The sequence below is a fragment of the Anopheles bellator genome, chromosome 2 (genome assembly GCF_943735745.2).
Source record: "Anopheles bellator chromosome 2, idAnoBellAS_SP24_06.2, whole genome shotgun sequence".
NCBI classification, from domain to species: domain Eukaryota; kingdom Metazoa; phylum Arthropoda; class Insecta; order Diptera; family Culicidae; genus Anopheles; species Anopheles bellator.
In genome coordinates, this window is record NC_071286.1 from 42,500,574 (window position 1) to 42,517,572 (window position 16,999).

At 48.9% G+C, this 16,999-nt stretch overlaps 2 protein-coding genes across 2 annotated transcripts; one reads left to right on the plus strand and one right to left on the minus strand.

The window, feature by feature from the left end:
• Window positions 1–1,249: 1,249 nt before the first annotated feature.
• On the plus strand, window positions 1,250–16,353 carry LOC131208442 (intermembrane lipid transfer protein VPS13B). Its single transcript, XM_058201196.1, has 7 exons — window positions 1,250–4,230; window positions 4,301–7,438; window positions 7,503–7,659; window positions 7,720–9,366; window positions 9,428–10,090; window positions 12,875–13,089; window positions 13,181–16,353. Exons 1-7 carry the CDS (start codon window positions 1,250–1,252, stop codon window positions 16,185–16,187), a joined length of 11,808 nt encoding a protein of 3,935 aa, XP_058057179.1. The 3' UTR covers window positions 16,188–16,353.
• Window positions 10,164–11,816, minus strand: LOC131208458 (alanine--glyoxylate aminotransferase). Its single transcript, XM_058201219.1, has 3 exons — window positions 10,988–11,816; window positions 10,743–10,838; window positions 10,164–10,649 (listed from the first exon to the last, which is right to left on the minus strand). The coding sequence occupies exons 1-3, from the start codon at window positions 11,656–11,658 to the stop codon at window positions 10,226–10,228; spliced, it is 1,191 nt and encodes a 396-aa protein (XP_058057202.1). The 5' UTR covers window positions 11,659–11,816; the 3' UTR covers window positions 10,164–10,225.
• Window positions 16,354–16,999: the final 646 nt, after the last annotated feature.

Sequence of the window (16,999 nt, forward strand, 5' to 3'; positions counted from 1 at the left end):
TTTTAAATTGGCTTTTCATTCGTTAATATTTGAAGTTCTTGTCAAATCGCTTTTATTTGCAGTTTTTATCTTACACTTATCTTATTGTTGATTTCCCGAGAAAAGCATTGCCAATTTAAAAAAAGGCATTTTTAAGGCCGGTCCAAACGCTGCGATCTGCAATGCAATATCGCATGAAGTGACATCTCCGGAGACGTCATAAATGTCACTGCCGCGGGTGGAAATCTGAAGACTCGACATGCAATTTGTGAACAAATTTCAAAACAGGGTCAGTTTGTCGGTTGGACATGTTGGAATCAGCCATGGAAGCAACACTGTGTTGGTTTGCCTTACCATTGTGCTTTTCGGTTAAAAAGCGAAAAAAGAACGTGCGAAGAGGTTACAGTGTCGAGGAAATTGCTTTTAAATGGCATCGTATGCCTCCGCCTTTTTATTCCGATCACTATATTTTTTATTTTTTAGTTGCCAAAGACATGGCAGACTTTCGTAAATTTTTATAAATTCAGTTACACACTTTCGCGAACGTTGACGAAGCGTCCAAAATATAAATAAGAGGCCAAAACAAAACATCAACAAGTCAACCGACAAACTGACCCTGTTTTGAAATTTGTTCACAAATTGCATGTCGAGTCTTCAGATTTCCACCCGCGGCAGTGACATTTATGACGTCTCCGGAGATGTCACTTCATGCGATATTGCATTGCAGATCGCAGCGTTTGGACCGGCCTTTAGTTTGTAACTTCAATTCCCTGCTCCGTGTGCTGTGCGAGCGTGCCCCGTGCCAACGATGAATCGATGAATCGCTCTTTCGTCGATCAAAATAGAATAGCTGGATTTGACGTTTGGTTGTTTTGTTTTGATTATGCATTTTGATTACGCCGACGGCACTAACACCATCGCAGATTCGCGCTGGAGAACAAAATTGAACGTATCGCAAATTTGGCAGGTTGTTATCACGGCGGAACCGTGAAGTGCTGTGACTACGGTGAAAGGAATTTATCCACCACCCTTAGCACGATAACGATAATAGGAGGTTTTGAACGTGAATGTTACACTGTTCCGTCCTGAAGAAAAAGCGGATATCGTATTACACTCATTGCTATCGCGATGACTACGTGGATTCAGAGTTAGTCACCGAAAGATTTAGAAACACAAACCTTGGAGCAGTCAGATTTGGAGGTTAAAAACTCAACGTCGGGGTTCACGTACTATAGATGCAACGTCGTCCGGTTGGCGAACCTGTTAGACAATGTTTAAAATCGAATCCTACATCACACCCATCATCCTTAGCTACGTGGACAAGTACGTGAAGAACATCCGTCCCGAAGACTCGCAGGTGTCGCTATGGGGTGGCGAGGTAATGTTTCAAAATCTCGATCTAAAGCTCGACGTCCTCGAGGAGGAACTGCAATTACCGTTCAACTTTCTGTCCGGCCACATCCACGAGCTCTCGATACGCGTACCGTGGACGAAGATAGCATCCGAACCGATAGTCATTACGATCAACACCATCGAATTTGTGCTGAAGCTACGCGACACCAATGAACGGAACCTGCCCAAGAAGGATCCCCTGCGGAAGGGGAAAAGCACCGAAGAGGCCCCTCCGCCCGGTTATATGGCTTCGCTGATAAGCAAAATTGCGAACAACATCACGATCCGATGCCATAACGTAATACTGAAGTATGTGGAGGAAGACATCGTAGTGTCGATGAACATCCAGCAGCTCTCGATGGAATCGGCCGACTACCTCTGGAATGCGGCTTTTATCGATTTGTCCCCGACGAAGGTATCATTGCGGAAGCTAATCAACATCGTCGACCTTACGATATGTTTGGACAAACGAAACTCGGCAGGCAAAATCGAGGTGTGCCAAGAACCGGTCCTGTACCGCAGTACGTTAGAAGTGCGTATGCTCGTACGGTACAACGTTTCATCGCAGGACCGCTCATCGCTAACGCGGATCGATGTACACTCGAAGTTTCTCGACATCAACGTTTCGTCACAGCAGTTCCCGATGTTGATGCGTTTGTTCGATTTGGCACTGGCACTGAAGCAAGGAAAGATCAAAACCGAAGCCGCTCAACCTGCGTCTGACGGCAGTCACGAGTTGGAGGATGAAGCCGGGCAGGAATCATTTATTGCATGGGCGTGGAACTTGTTGCCTTCCTTTTTTCCCGAAGAAAACGAAAGCGATCATTCGGAGGAGCATGACTTTCGGATACTGCACGCGGGCGTGTATATCGATCAGCTGCGAATGATCTTCAAGACGCAGGAACTCATTGGCGACGGTCTTGTGGGTACGACCAAGAAGATCAAGTACAGTCCGATACTGCACTTTGATTTTCACAATTTCTACGGTGAAATGATCGCTTGCGGCATGAAATGGTTCAATGTTACCCTCGGTATTTCGCGCGTTCAAGTTCAATCGCTGGAAGACTGCCCTTGCGGGCAACGGGTATCCGTCAAAGAAATCTTCACATCGACGGAACTCCTACCAGTCAGTGAGGAATGTCTTCATTTGCAGAATTCGTTCTTCAGCGATAGCTCGGGAGGTAGTCGCAAGTACAACGTAAATTGGAACTATCACTTAAGCACCTACAATCAGGAGTATTTACTCCAGAAATCACCGGCGATTGCAATCGACATCATCCACGAGGTGCAACTGCCGGACGATCGGCGAACGTCGGAATTCGGAAGTGACCTGGAGTTTAGCAACCTTGCCGAAAAGTACATGATTCGGGCGTATGTCGGGAAGTTCCGAGCCGTACTCTGTGCCGACACTATCCACCGCTTTAGGACTCTGGCTTCGTATAAGGATTTTTACGAATATTCCCCATATTACGAGGAGAAGCCAATGCCGACGTTGCCACAGCTGCCACCTCCTTCGGCAGAAGATTACGACGCACTGATGAGTGAAATTCCGCTGCGACAGATTCACATAACATTGCAGAACCCTACGATCGAGTTACATTCCTTCGATCACGGCACGGACCAGCGATTGATCGTATCACGCAAGCAAAGCCTCGGGAAACAGGCACCACTTTCACGTCCATCACTTCGCCTGCAGCTGAATCGCGTAGAGTGTAACATTCTGACCCCACTGTACCCGAATCGGCTGGTTTTTACCACATGTCAGCTGCCAGAACCACCAGCCAAGCTGTTCGATGCGTGCTATCAATCGATTTCGGGTAATTTGGAACGATTGCAGGTGAAACTGTTACATCCCTTGGAAGAGGTATTTGAAGCAAGCGTCTGCTCCGCGGTCAGCATGAACTTTCAGCAACGCGTTCTCATACATCCGACCCTATGGCCAAACCCTGAGCTTAACAAAGTGGAACAAAATTTAACCGTTACCGACTTGAAAGCAATCGCCAATCCACTGCAGGCGTTAACCGTCTCCTCGATCGTCCAGTCATTGTTAACACAAGAAACCGCCGCACGTAGCTACATTGATTTAGAACACATTCCCGCAGAAACTTCGCTGCCCCAACAATCGTTGGCGACTGCAGATTTGCTGCTTTCGTACGTTCACCTCCGAAAGGTCGAAGCAGAACGTACCGAGTGTTTTAAGCTGGTCGCTCGTAGCCTGAAGCTTCTCACGTACCAGGATGCGAATGTTCGTAGAGAAAAATCGCTTACCGCCCTCTGGCCCGACCATTCCACAGATGAAGACTTTCTGACCGTCATCTTTCAACTTCCCAAATCGTTTGACTTCAGCATCGAACATCCACCGCTACTGTATGCGAAGTTGTTGGATCTAAGTTTCAACTTGGATCCGAACTTCCTTGCCTTTCTCACTCTCTGGCAACAGGCTGTGCTCGCTGAATGGCAACCGTTTTCAAGCCAACGGGCTCGGTTGACTTCCGGCTTGACCAAGCAATCGTTACATGCGCCGTCTGGAAGCATCAGTAAGAAGCAACATTCCATAGCAGCAACCTCCGTCCATTCGAACTCGGACAAGGCTGGTCGACCCACGGGTGGTCCTGTCGCACTACCGTGTGCTACGTCGACACTAGGCGTGGATGAAATGGACCAAAACGAATCCAATGCGAGAGAAGAGACCGGAACCCAGGTGGAAAATGGAGAGTTTTGGACACGACTGGCGAAGAGAATCATCTTTCACCTGGAGGTTAGCCATTTCACCGTGTGTCTTCCGGTGAGAAACATAATCTTCCACTCCACGGACACGCTTGAGGATGAGTTTGGTGAAAATGAAATTTTTATGCTCAAGTAAGTGAGGAACCACCAAAAAGCTTAAACTAGTATCTAAATAATATTTTACTCGCGATTTGTTTTTTAGACTTCCACTGATCACCGTGAACTCCGCCTTCAAATGTCAAACACTCTCCAGTTCGATTACCCGATTTCCGATCAGCATTGCCAAAAGCGTTTGGCCATCGGAGAAAGACAGCTTCCCGTGGACGATTTCGCTGGCCAATGCTTCGAGCTGGACGTACCAGCACGGTGAAATGAACAAGCTGCTGGACGAAACGACGACAAACATTTCGATGGTGCTCAACTTTAATTCCGAAACTGCCGCAACGGTCCCATCGTCAGTCTGCTTCCACGTCGATACGTCACCGTTTCGCTTAACGGTGCTTAAAGAGCAGCTTGCTCTAATACGCGATACAATTGATCGGCTGATGTGCTTACCGATGCTGCAGTCTAGGGTGTCAGCGAACGGCCGAGTGGCGGCTGTCGGTGGCAAAACGGAATCAAAGCATCAGTTTCTCGAAATCGCCCCACTCTCGGGTGGCAGCTCGATCGCGGCGGCAGATCTGAAGGAGTTTCTCGACCTGACGCACAACTCGAGCGGTGGCTCGGAAGAAACGCTCAAAGATAACACGGCGACACGCGGGGATTGTGCCATTATGCCGTCACTCTGGTTGCAGTGGACATTCTCGAAGCTCACCGTAAGCTGTATTACGCGCGACGAGCAGCACAGGGAGCGCATCAAGCTAACGGTAGAGTTTGAAGACATTATTTACTCCCTTGACAAGCAGGAAGTGTACTCGCAGGTGAAGGCTAAAGTCGGTTCCATGAGTGGTACATGTTACGAGTGGAGCGACACCCCGAAACCCGGCTGGTGTCGCAACGAGGCACTTGCGATAACGGTCCAAACGGGCGATTCCAGTGAATCGAGTAAATCGACCGGCACCGATACGTTCTTCAGCATGACAGTCACCCGGGCAGAAACGCAAAATGTCCACTCGAAGTGGGATGCGATAAAACGGTCGCGGGAGCACAACGAAACGTTGGTCGAAGTGTTGATCAAAATGGAGCAAATAGATCTGCGATTGGACCTCGAATTGTTGGGTGAATGTTTGAAAATGGTACACGCTTTCCGTGCCCCCGATACTATCGAGGATGCTTCTAATACTACACCCAATAACGGCCCACCATCATCCGTGGTTAGCGTAAAGGATTTGCCGCTCATCCTGTTTGCCAGCAAAGGAATAACGGTGTTTCTACCTCTTCGTACCCGTTCGCCCGATAGAAGCGTACAGAGAAGTCCTTGTTCGGTCTACATTCTGAAAGTTACCTCCATCACCGTACACCACAACGTGGAGAATCCGATCTGCCGTGTTCCGTTACGTCCGGACGTGTACACGAAGGCAGCCCAAATGCGCATCTTGAACGTGCCGGGCTCGAAGATTGAGGATCGCCAGTACGAGCTTCTGCTGAAAGAGATCTCGCTCAGTACGGGTGTTTGGGAAGATGTGGTACGATACCTGCAGGAGCAGCAATCGTCCACCACTCATCACGACAATCCAGCCTTCGAGTGGAACAATCTTCAACAGGGCGTGCAACGAATGTCTCACTTCGAAGTTGTGACCGTTTTTAAGGAATTCAACTTTTCCATCATCTACGCACCATGCATCATCTACAAGAACGTGCTGATTTGCAGTCTGGCGATGGAATTGAACTGCATGTCGGACCTACTGATCGATGTGGATCTCGAACAGTTATGGTTGGTGCAGAAACTCCTGCAAAAAGCAAACGAAATCAATGCGTTCCTGTTTCCTGCACCTACTTCGCGGTCTTCATCCATCGTTACCACAATACCGTGCTCGAGAAGCAGTAGTACCGTCGTTGAAACCGCCAGTGAACAGCAGAACAGTACTGGCTCCGCGAAACCCATCGTCACCGAGGATGGTAGCAGGGAGTCGGTAAAATCGTACCGCGACTCAGTTCCGTCCTCCCATCGTCACCGCAGAACAAACTCAAAGTTATCGAGATGCGAGGAAGATTCCGGGCTTGAATCTTACCGCACGTCGGATGGCAAACGACCTACTTCTAGTAGCAGTCGCCGGAGCGGCCAGCGGCAGCGCAAGATTTCTTCCATATCATCGGATAGCAATGCAAAATCCAGCAACCGCAGCAGGCCGTCCGTTGCCCAGCAAAATCCAATCATCCCGTACGAGATATGTTTCCTCGGTGGCTACTTCAAAATTAATCTCCACGAGCGTGGTCGCATCGACGGACCGACACTGCGATTGTCTTTCGCTCAACCGAACGCCCTAGTGTCATTGAATTTGCTCGAACGGGTGCTGCAACTTTCACTGTTCGATGTAACGATCGCGGTGGGTGATGAAAATGTCGTTAGAACCCTAGCTGGCGAACCGGACGAGCTCGGCATTCCGCAACCGTTCGTGAAAACTCGATTCGTAAACAGTCACACCAAAAAGAGCAGCGAGCTACGGGTTGCCTTTAAGAGGCCCATCAAATGTACCGTTTGTCCCGGTAAAACCACGCAGTTGATCGAACTGGCGGGTGTTTTAAGTGAAATTTTTAACCCTCCACTCGGTTCTCGCAGTGATCGTGCGACGGGAACCGCAAGTCCACTGCCAAAACCGGTGCTAAGTAGAAACAAGTTCCGTCTGATACGGTCACAGCTTTTTGATGTCGAGAAAATACAGATCGAACTAGCGCAAGTTATGCTGCACTTAGTAAACGAAGAGGATGGCGGTGATCGCACTCCTTACAGCATGAAATTATCGTTCTCCTCCGTGGAATCCTCCATCCGGATACAAGAACGCCCAGAGCGGATCATATTCTGCCTGGATATGGGCGAATTAATGCTCGGTTCAGGAACGTTCGTGATACTGCACCCGTTTTCATTCCAACTGCAACTGACGATCGCCCAAGAGTACTGGAAGCGCGATCCTCTAGTGCAAATAAAGCTAAAATCGTCCTATCTACAGCTGGATTTAAGTCCAGATTTGTTCACACAAGCAACAGTCATTCAACAGCAAATGGAGCGTTTGCTAGTGGCGGGAGAATCGAAAAAAAAGTCATCCACCAAAAACAAAGCGAAGTCGGTGGGTAGTGCCAATATGACGCCAAGTCGTGAACTACTCATACCGATCGTACCGCCACGCTTGGAAGGGAAAAGATCGAAGGGAATGCAGGAAGAACACTACCAGGATGATTTAAGGTAAAGAAGTTGCAAAGTGAGGAGCGTTTATTGTAGTTCGTAATGTTTTGGGTTCTTTTTTCAGAGCGGGTGCGTTCCAGTTTATCGAATCGATGAAGATTAACGAACTACCGTTACCGTATCAGATAAAAATCATTAACCGTGAGGTTGGCATCATTTGCTGGCGATATCCGCAACCGAGGGCACTGCACCAAGTAATCGTCTATCCTGTTCCGATGAATGTAAGTGAAGGCTTCCGTTGCAGGGTGCATGTTCTGACGTTTAACTTGTTCTCTCCGTAGACTTCCAAATCTGTGAACATTCAGTGTAAGCTCGAGCACTATTCGGAAATTAATTCAAGCTTCGTGGAAGTTTGTCAGTTTACGCTTTCGGAAAATGATAAAACATTGCTCAGACTACCAACACGCAAGATTGCCTCGGCCATTTGGCGCATCGTAATGACGCAGAATGTAGTTTACGAGGAAGGATCTTTACGGGCTACGTCACACTCGGAGAGGGGTGAAAGATCCGATGGGAACGAAGACAACGACGGTGACGTCCGTGAAGCTCCTGGGAGTAGCCGTGGTTTATTTAGCACCATCACCGATGTGCTATCGGATAGTACGTACCTGGCGGGGCAGCGTGTGGTCAGTTTACCATATCGGCTGCATCCGAAGATTTTCGTGGCTTGCATGCGTGTCGACTCAATGTTCAGTGCCGACCTCGTGCCGAACGTGGACTCCATTGTGGATCTCAGCCCGGTGCAGGTGAATTTGTTCAACTGCTTCCGGTTCGACACCCAGCGGAAGCTACCCAAGCCGTTCGAGCGGTACCGTATCTGTCGGGAGACGGCCGAATTCGGAGCGCACAAGTTTATGATGCTGAATGTCCGACGTATGCGTGGCCAGTGTTCGATTTACGATAGTTTGGACGTGTTTGTCAATGCGGAGCTAAATCTGCGCTGTGATTTGCTGGATTACAATCATTTCACGTTCGAGAACGTGGTGGAAGTGAGCAACCTGAAGGCGTATAGCTGGATCTCGGACACCGCACTAGAGGTGAAAACCATCTCCGACGATATCGCCGTACGATACGGACCTTCGGTTGGTTACAATCTTGCTGTTGCACAACGGCTATGGAATGGAAGTGGAGATGTGTCCGCACAGGAAGCGCTCACACTGTACAGCAAGTACATCGTGTGCAATCGGACACAGGTGGTGCTAAAATTCGGACAGGTCGACACGCCAGAGATGATCTTCCTCGCACCCAACGAACTGTGTCTCTATGCTTTCCGAAGCTGCCGCCATCGGCAGCAGTTGCAGATTTACTTCACCGAGGGCACAACGCAAATAACGACCGAACCGTTCGATGTATCCACCGAAGGGCTCCGTCAGGTGACGGTGCAATCCATCTTCGAAGAAGACATGATTGACGAGCGGATGCTACTCGTTCGCGTAGAAAGCCTTTCCTCGGGCACTCAGTGCAGCGTAACGATAGAGGGACAAATCAGCTTCTGTAATATGACCGCACAACCGTTACGCTTCCAATATCGGTACTACAAAATCATCCCAAACAGTGAGCGTAACTACACGACGAGCAGCTTCGTGGTCGGTCCGTCGGGTGACAGTCTGAATCTGTTTGCTGCGGCCAACAATCGCAACCAGCAAAGCATCAACATTGCGATCGAAGGTGAAGCCGGCAAGGTTAGCTGGTCGGGTGACGTTCCGTTGCGGGAAATCATGAACGGTGGTATGATGCCGTACCTGGTAAAGGTGCCCAGTGCAACAATCACTCGCGAAGGCTACCTCAGCTTTTGGGTTCGAATTGTGCGCGAAAAGATTACTGAAAGCAGACAATCCAACGCGGCCACTGGAGAGGCATTGGAGCGGGTGCTCGTGATCGTGTGGCCTTTATTTATGATTGAATCATTTCTAACGGTTAACACGACGGTAAGTGATGGTGGGTTTTGAGCACATTCTCCAGCGTTAACCTATTTTTCGTTCCCTGTAGGCCTACGAGGAGAAGATCGATCGAACGTTTTCGGTCTACGGTCAGGGACAGCGAAGGCAGCTCGATCTCGCCGGGACCAACTCCGATGAGCATGAACTCACGTTTCGAATGGACTTTAACTCGCTGCATGGCGAAGATAAGCGCAAAGCATTGCTATCCTACCGGCTGATCGATGGAAAAACGTTCTTCCAGGTACCCGCTCGTTTACGTAGCGTTGAAGCAGCCCTCGCGGCACTGAAAGCGGACCAATGTCACAGCGGTTGGCCGTGTTCGCGTGAGGAAGAGCTGCGTTGCCGGCGAGAGAATTCCATTCAGGAGGCCACGTTTCCACTCTACCGCTGCTCGGCAGCATATGAAATGTCTTGCTGCCTTATGCTCAGCATTGCCCCGTGGGCACTGTTCATCAATCAGCTCGACTGCGAAGTGCGATTAAGGAGCGGGAACAGTAACGACACGAACATCATTGCCCCGAACAGCATCATCATGCCGGTCCACGTGGAGACGGGCTTCACGCTCGAGATGCATGTCGGTCTTAATCAGCAACTGCAGTCGGATTTCATTCACATCCATGCACCAGATTCGACCCAAAGGCAGACCGCTACCAGTTATGCCGTCCTTCCACTGGACGGCGCGATCGACATCAGTATTCGCAACGAAAGTGGAGTAAGTCGATCAATATTGCCTAAACTTTAGGATATTTTATTTATCGGATTCTGGACAAACGTAATTTCACTTGTTTCATTTATATTGGATCATTCATGAAGATGCTGTGGGGAATGCGTTCAATTTAAACTGTTCTTACATTTTTGCCGTCGTCTTTGGAAACACGAAGTCTGGCTTAACGGCTTTAACTGAATCTTTAAACACCTGCAAAACACGATCGACCCGCTCGCTCGTAGCGTTCTGACCCATCAAGCCAATGCGAAACACTTGCCCGGCGGTCGGTCCCAGACCACCGCTAATCTCGACACGGAACATTTTCATCGCGTACTGTGCAACCTGCAGCCAGTCGACGCCCTGCGGCACACGAATCGTGGTCACCGTTGCTAGCCGATCGCGCTCATCAGCGTAAAGCTCAAAACCAAGCTCTACTAGACCATGGTACAACCGTCGGGCGCAGTCTTGATGTCGGCTGATGAGTGAAGGAAGCGATTCTTCGCACGCCAACGCAATGGCTTCACGCAAACCGTACAGCAGAGTTGATGAAACCGTGTGGTGGTAGCTAAACCAGGTGAAGTATGTGTAAGTTAGAGAGAGAGAAAGCGTGATTGCAGAGAACGTGATCTTTTCGGCATTACGCTCGATCGCGGCTTACATGCGTGGTCTTCCGAAGCAGCCCCAGTAATCTCCGATGAGCGATAGGTCCCAGTAGTAAACCTTAACCTTCGTCTGACGGCGTAAATATCGCTCACTAGTGGTAGATTCCATCGGTTATCAGACGATGGTGCAGCAGATGAAGAGTCGAAAAGAAGCACAAAAAAAGACGTTCTTTAAACTTTAACTAAATAGCGGACCGTTGATAAGACGGCTGTTTTGTCGCTGCGTCTCTAGCGGACTTACACTGCGCGATGGTTGAAGGAAATCGGAGTTATTCCCGGTGGTGCACCGAGTACTTTCTGCGAACCAGTGTAAACGGCATCGATCTCCCAGCGGTCCATCTCGAACGTTGTACCGCCGAGCGACGCAACGGTGTCCACGATCAGCAGACAGTTGTTTTCGCGGCAAAGAGGACCGACACCTTCCAGACCTTGCAGGACGCCGGTCGAGGAGTCCCCTTGCGTCAGAAACAGTACCGCTGGCCGGTGGGTTCGGATGGCTTTACGAATCTCGTCCAGGGTGAGCGCCTTTCCCTGCGCTGCGCGGACCATTTGCACGTCCGCACCGTAGCGGGAAGCCATATCAGCCGCCCGGTCTCCCCAGTGACCGGTGTGACCGATTAGCACTACGTCACCGTCTTCGAGCAGATTGCACAGTGTCGCCTCCATACCGCCGTGGCCCGAAGCGCTCAGACAGAAAGTGGCCGCGTTACGTGTCTGGAAGAGGTACCGTACGCCCTCTTTGATGTCGTCCATGATCTTCAACGTTTCTGGGTGCAGGTGGCCCAGTATGGGGCGACTCATGGCATCGAGCACGCGTTGCGGAGCATTCGAGGGTCCCGGTCCCATCAGCAATTTGTCCGGTACGACCAGCGGTTCGCGTAGGACCGCCGGTGCGCTTACACGATACTCCATTTCTACAAGCAGCAAGGGAAAGCCTCGGAAACAGAATCCACCACCGTTGTGATCACTTTCACTATATCACCGACGACGTCGTCGATTGTCGCGCGATAGCCGACTGAACGACACAATTTACCCACGGACCGGTTTTATGTGCCCTTTATGTTCCAAGTCGATCCTCTCACTCATACACGGTCTATGCGGTTAGTTTGCGAACGTTCTGCAACAGAACCAACTGTTTAAGCCACCCTATCGCTCTATTATATACGCTCAAATGATGTCTTATCAGCTAGACAACAGTGGTGCGTATCTCTTGGAAGACACTTCGACGAGGGAGACCTAGTCAACTCACAGAGGCACGACAGCGCCATACACCGTCAGACGGTGACGACGGTGATGAGTTGCTGTTCGTTTCACGCACGTATGTCGCGTGGCTCCACTGCGTTTGGAGGCTGGCTTCACGCGAAGTGCTCGGCACGGTATTTGTTAGCTGAATGTAAATATTTGCATTTTCATGAGCCAAGCGCAATCTGTTTTTCTTTTTTAATCAATTGAATTCTTTTTATCTTTTCTTAACGGACAAAGCCGTATTATCAGCATTTCGTTTTGCTTTTGCTATTTAAATGCCAAAATATCCGTTGTGGCCATTTCAATAATTGGAACGATTGGTTTGATCAACTAAAGTGCAGTTAAACCCAGTTGCTTTGATGTTTGAAAATGCCTCCCTTTCATCGATGCATCATTTCCAATTCGAAAGATGGCTCCCTGGCACTGTCAGACACTACTTTCATTCTTAAATATTAAGTAGATGAATATACGACTTTTCCCCTCTTTCAAAGGGAAGCGGTAAAACAATGTTTAAAAATATTGTCTAAAGTATTCCAAAGAATATTAGTAACGGTATCTACTGATTTGCCTCAGTAAAACATCGTACCACAGCGACATTGAAAAGTCAATGCCCTTTCTGGCTTATTTATCTTCCGCGCCTTCCTTTTCTTGTCGTTTACTGAACTTGCTTCTGGGTGTGGTTTTTGTGGTTCGTAGGTCATGGTTTGTTGTGGTTCGTAGGTATGTTGAAAAACGTGCCTTATTTTGCAGACTATTCCGTCAGACTTTTCCCACGCACATCATTCTTTCAACAACTTTAAATATAGATTGCAATGAATAACATTTATAATTATTTATTAAACAACCGAACTAACCATTTAAAACAAATGTCTCTTCTTCTCAGATCATGAATCTAGTCCTAGCTTCTATCACAGAACACAAGACACGGGTTTTCATCTTGGCGTCTCAGTTTGTGATTACAAACTATTCTAGCATCAGTCTGCATTGCTGGTCATTTGCGCTGCCTGCTAACGAACGGATCGATCAGTTAAAACTGACCAACTCTGGACCTCATAGTTGCTGCTACAGTCTTCCAAAAAATGCCCCCAAATGTGAAAAGTAAGTATTCAAACAAGACTTACGATAAGCTTAGCTGGCAGACTCCGCGATAATGTTCGACTCTTCATTTCTCTCTTCATTTTCGCCAAAGTCCCAGGGGCAGTGTGATAACGATGTTCAATAATATCTCGCAACGCAAAGCGAAGATCAAGTCGAGTGTTAGTTTCAACCACTACCTGACCGTGTACCAGCGGCGCGAAAATGGAAGCGACTTTTCGGCACCCATCTTTCTCAACAAACTCGTTTCGAGGAAATCGTTCAGCGTGCCATTCGAGGGCCGCAATCATCCGCTGTCGCTGTCGATCATAACGCACCAGGGCCAATCGTATTTGTCAATTTTCGACGACCCATGCCCATCGTACGCCATCGAGAATCGAACGGATTTCCACATCTATGTCGCTCAATCGGATACGGTTCAGCCGAACAAGGCAGCGGCAGCTATTTCTGAAGTTGTAGATTCCAATTTAACCTGGTACCAGATGGTAGGATCGCGTCAAACTATCTATTACACGCCCCCCTCGCTGGACGAACTGTTTCCGGAAGCACAGGAAACGCAGGAACTGGCGCTCATCTTTGCCTGTGTCAGTGGTAGCGCTATCCGATGGTCGCATCCTGTCAAGACCGATGAAAACAAGAGCATCTTTCTGAACATTCCGCTTTACGGTGATTTGAAGCTAGCGGTACGGATACGCAACCGCACAACACATCTCGTGATTGATTACATCAGTCAGGATTTGGAGTTTTCGGCCAAAGACATTCGAACGCGGCTTTCGAACCCAATACGACCAGAACCGCAGCCGGAGGCGGAAGCTTCAGGCCACAATACGTTCGTCGATCAAACTCCGACCGATTTCGATCAACTGTTGGGTTCTTCCGAGATGAATGCTAACGGCAGGCAGCTTGCAGAAGAGAAAACGGTTCAGGTTCAGAGCTTCTTCCGATCGCTGATGATCACACTGTTCCACGATCGACCGGAACAGGGTTGTCAGAAGAAGGACGTCATTTCGTTTAATTTCGATCGAATTGGTGTGCGATTGGATCGAAATGCAGAGCCGTCCGGAAGAGCAGGAGGAAGCAAAGCCGTGTTGAATTGTGTCAACATTCAGGTAGACAACGAGTTGCACACCGACGGAGAGTACGATTTTCCCGTTGTTCTATGCAGCGAAGATCACGAGGCAAAGCAACGGAAGTGTGTCGTTGCTCAGCTTCCTAACCACTATCGATTGGAGGATCATCTGGAGCAACTGGCACGGGTTGCCCTCTGTACGCTCGAGTGCGAGCTGGCAAATGAGGAGTGGACAAATGTGGAAGCAGTGCGCCTGAAAATCAACCCAATTCGTGCATACATCGAAGACACGTACATTAACGTTCTGGTCGACTATCTGGTCGAGTGTCTGCCGGCGGAAATGTTGCAAGAACCCGATAGCGCACTGCGGAATATCAGAGTGCGGTGCGAACGAGGCGAAACCCTAATACCACGGGTGGTGCTCCAGCAAGCTTTGTACCTAGCGGAACCGATCAAGTTCCGCACCATTCGTATCGAGCCCCTCAACGTACTGCTATCGGTGCACGCTTGCATGCGGCTCTACATCGCCCTCGACCACAGCCCCCTTGAGTTCGCTGCATTCGAGCGACGCGCCATTCGGACACTTCCGATCAAGTTTGGTAATGCGGTCGGCATGCACTACCTCTCGGGTGCCATCTTTGGCGGTGGGTGGGTGATTGGATCCCTTGAGATTCTGGGCAGTCCCAGTGGATTAGCCAGATCGGTTACGAGCGGCTTGCGTGACTTCGTGTCCTTACCAGTGCAAGGTTTGTTCCGTGGTCCGTGGGGTTTCCTGATGGGCGTAACGCATGGTTCGGCTTCACTGATTCGAAACGTCACCGCCGGAACAGTGAACTCAGTAACGAAACTGGCCCAATCGGTATCTCGCAATCTGGACCGTCTCACGCTCGATACGGAGCATGTTCAGCGCACAGACGCACTGCGTCGTCGTCGTCCACAAGGTATGACCGACGGTTTTACCCAAGGTCTAACTGGGCTGGGGATTAGTTTGCTCGGTGCGGTCGGCGGTCTGGCACATCATCCACTGCAAGCCACGAACCCAATCGGTGTGGTTACCGGAGTCGGCAAGGGCATCGTCGGTGCATTCACGAAGCCGATTAGTGGTGCAGCGGAACTGGTGGCTCTCACTGGCCAGGGAATGCTTCACAGTGTGGGCTACAATACGCTACCAACACCCAAACTTGCACGTCAAACACTGCAACATCTCGAACCGGTCTCCCATAAAGCTCTCTGGGAACCGCATGCGGCCTGCGAAGGATCACTCCTGTTCACCGTGCAGGCCACACTCTGCACGGCGTCCGGTGAATATCGTCTCGTTCTGGTGGCGATCTACAGTAAGGCTCTGGTCCTGTACGACGTCCACGACTGCCAGCTGGTGGAAGTGCTTGACCTTAAAACGGTATTCTTCGTCAACACGGACGAGGAAAGTGATTCGACACGCCTAACCATACGCGTTCGACCAAAGCTTCCTCCACCATCCTCGTTCGATCAATATCCGATTTCGAGCCGTACGTACGATTTTGTGCGGGACTCGACCATGCAACTGCCACGCATTGCCGGACCTACCCTGCAGCACTACTATAGCAAAGTACCGGTCAAAAGTGGACGGGTACGGTCACAAGGGACGGATGCGGCTCCACAATTGTCTAGCAAACTACGCGAAAAATCGGAAGGAGTGCTACTGGGAGTGTCTGCCGATGGCGGCCCAGCTATCGATTCGATCAACGAACGACGATCATCCGTCATAATAGACGTGGAATCCGTGAACGAGGAAGATCAGTCAGGTGTACGGGGTCTGAACGATGGTACGGATTCGACGATTGATCCCGATGATAATGAAGCACAAACATCTGATAAGTCCGTCCTCGATGATAGCGAAAGAAGGGTGGTCATTTTCTTAGATGAAAACCTAGTCAAGTATCTGATCACTTATGTGAACCTACTGAAGCGATCATCCGAAAGCCAGTCAACCATCGGTAGTGATGGACGGTGCGGTGAAGAGCGTGTGGCCTTCCAACCGTTTGATTACTAGGCTAGGCTACGGGGGTCACTATGGGTGCGGGGGATAGGTAGTAGTTGTAAAATCGCATTTCATTCAAGTTGTGCAAACATTACTTCGCGGCTGTGAATGCGTGTATGTTATTTATCTTTTATCGGAATAAAACCATTAGAAATTGAACAAGCTACACGAAGTAGCGTGGAAACATAAATAACGAGATTCCGTTTCAAGTTTTACACAGCAGAAAGAAACTAAGCAAGGATAACAGGTAAAGGTTTGGCGTTTTGTGGATTACATCGTAGGGCATTTTTATTGACCTTTTCCTGTATAGAATTGAATCGCGGGAAGAATATTTTTCGAATTAAAACTTAAACATATTGTCCAAGTATCATTGATGTGCGATTAAGAACATTCGTTTAACTATTGTTCCATATAACTTTTCTTTAAACGATTGAGAAAATATTCACTAATAAACATCTTTTTGCAGGAGCAGGAGTAATAAAATTAAAGGCCATAAAACAAGACTATTCATGATCCATAGCATAAACGCAGTCTTTTAAGATATCTTCTATTTAACCATACTTACATTGTCTTTTCGAATGACGAACTTAACTGAAGATGAAAACTAAATAATTCTTAGAGGAACAATACAAAATATATTTGTAGTTTTAAAATATTTGTTGAGCAGTACACGAGAAAAGGACGCATTAAGCTAATAGATAGAAGCAATTGTTCGCTAACAACAAACTACCTGTTAAGGTTTCGGTTGTCCCTTTTTCTAAAATCGTTAAGAAAGCGTAGCCTTTGTCGTATCGTTCAGCCCTTCGTGTAACTCGGTTTGGGAT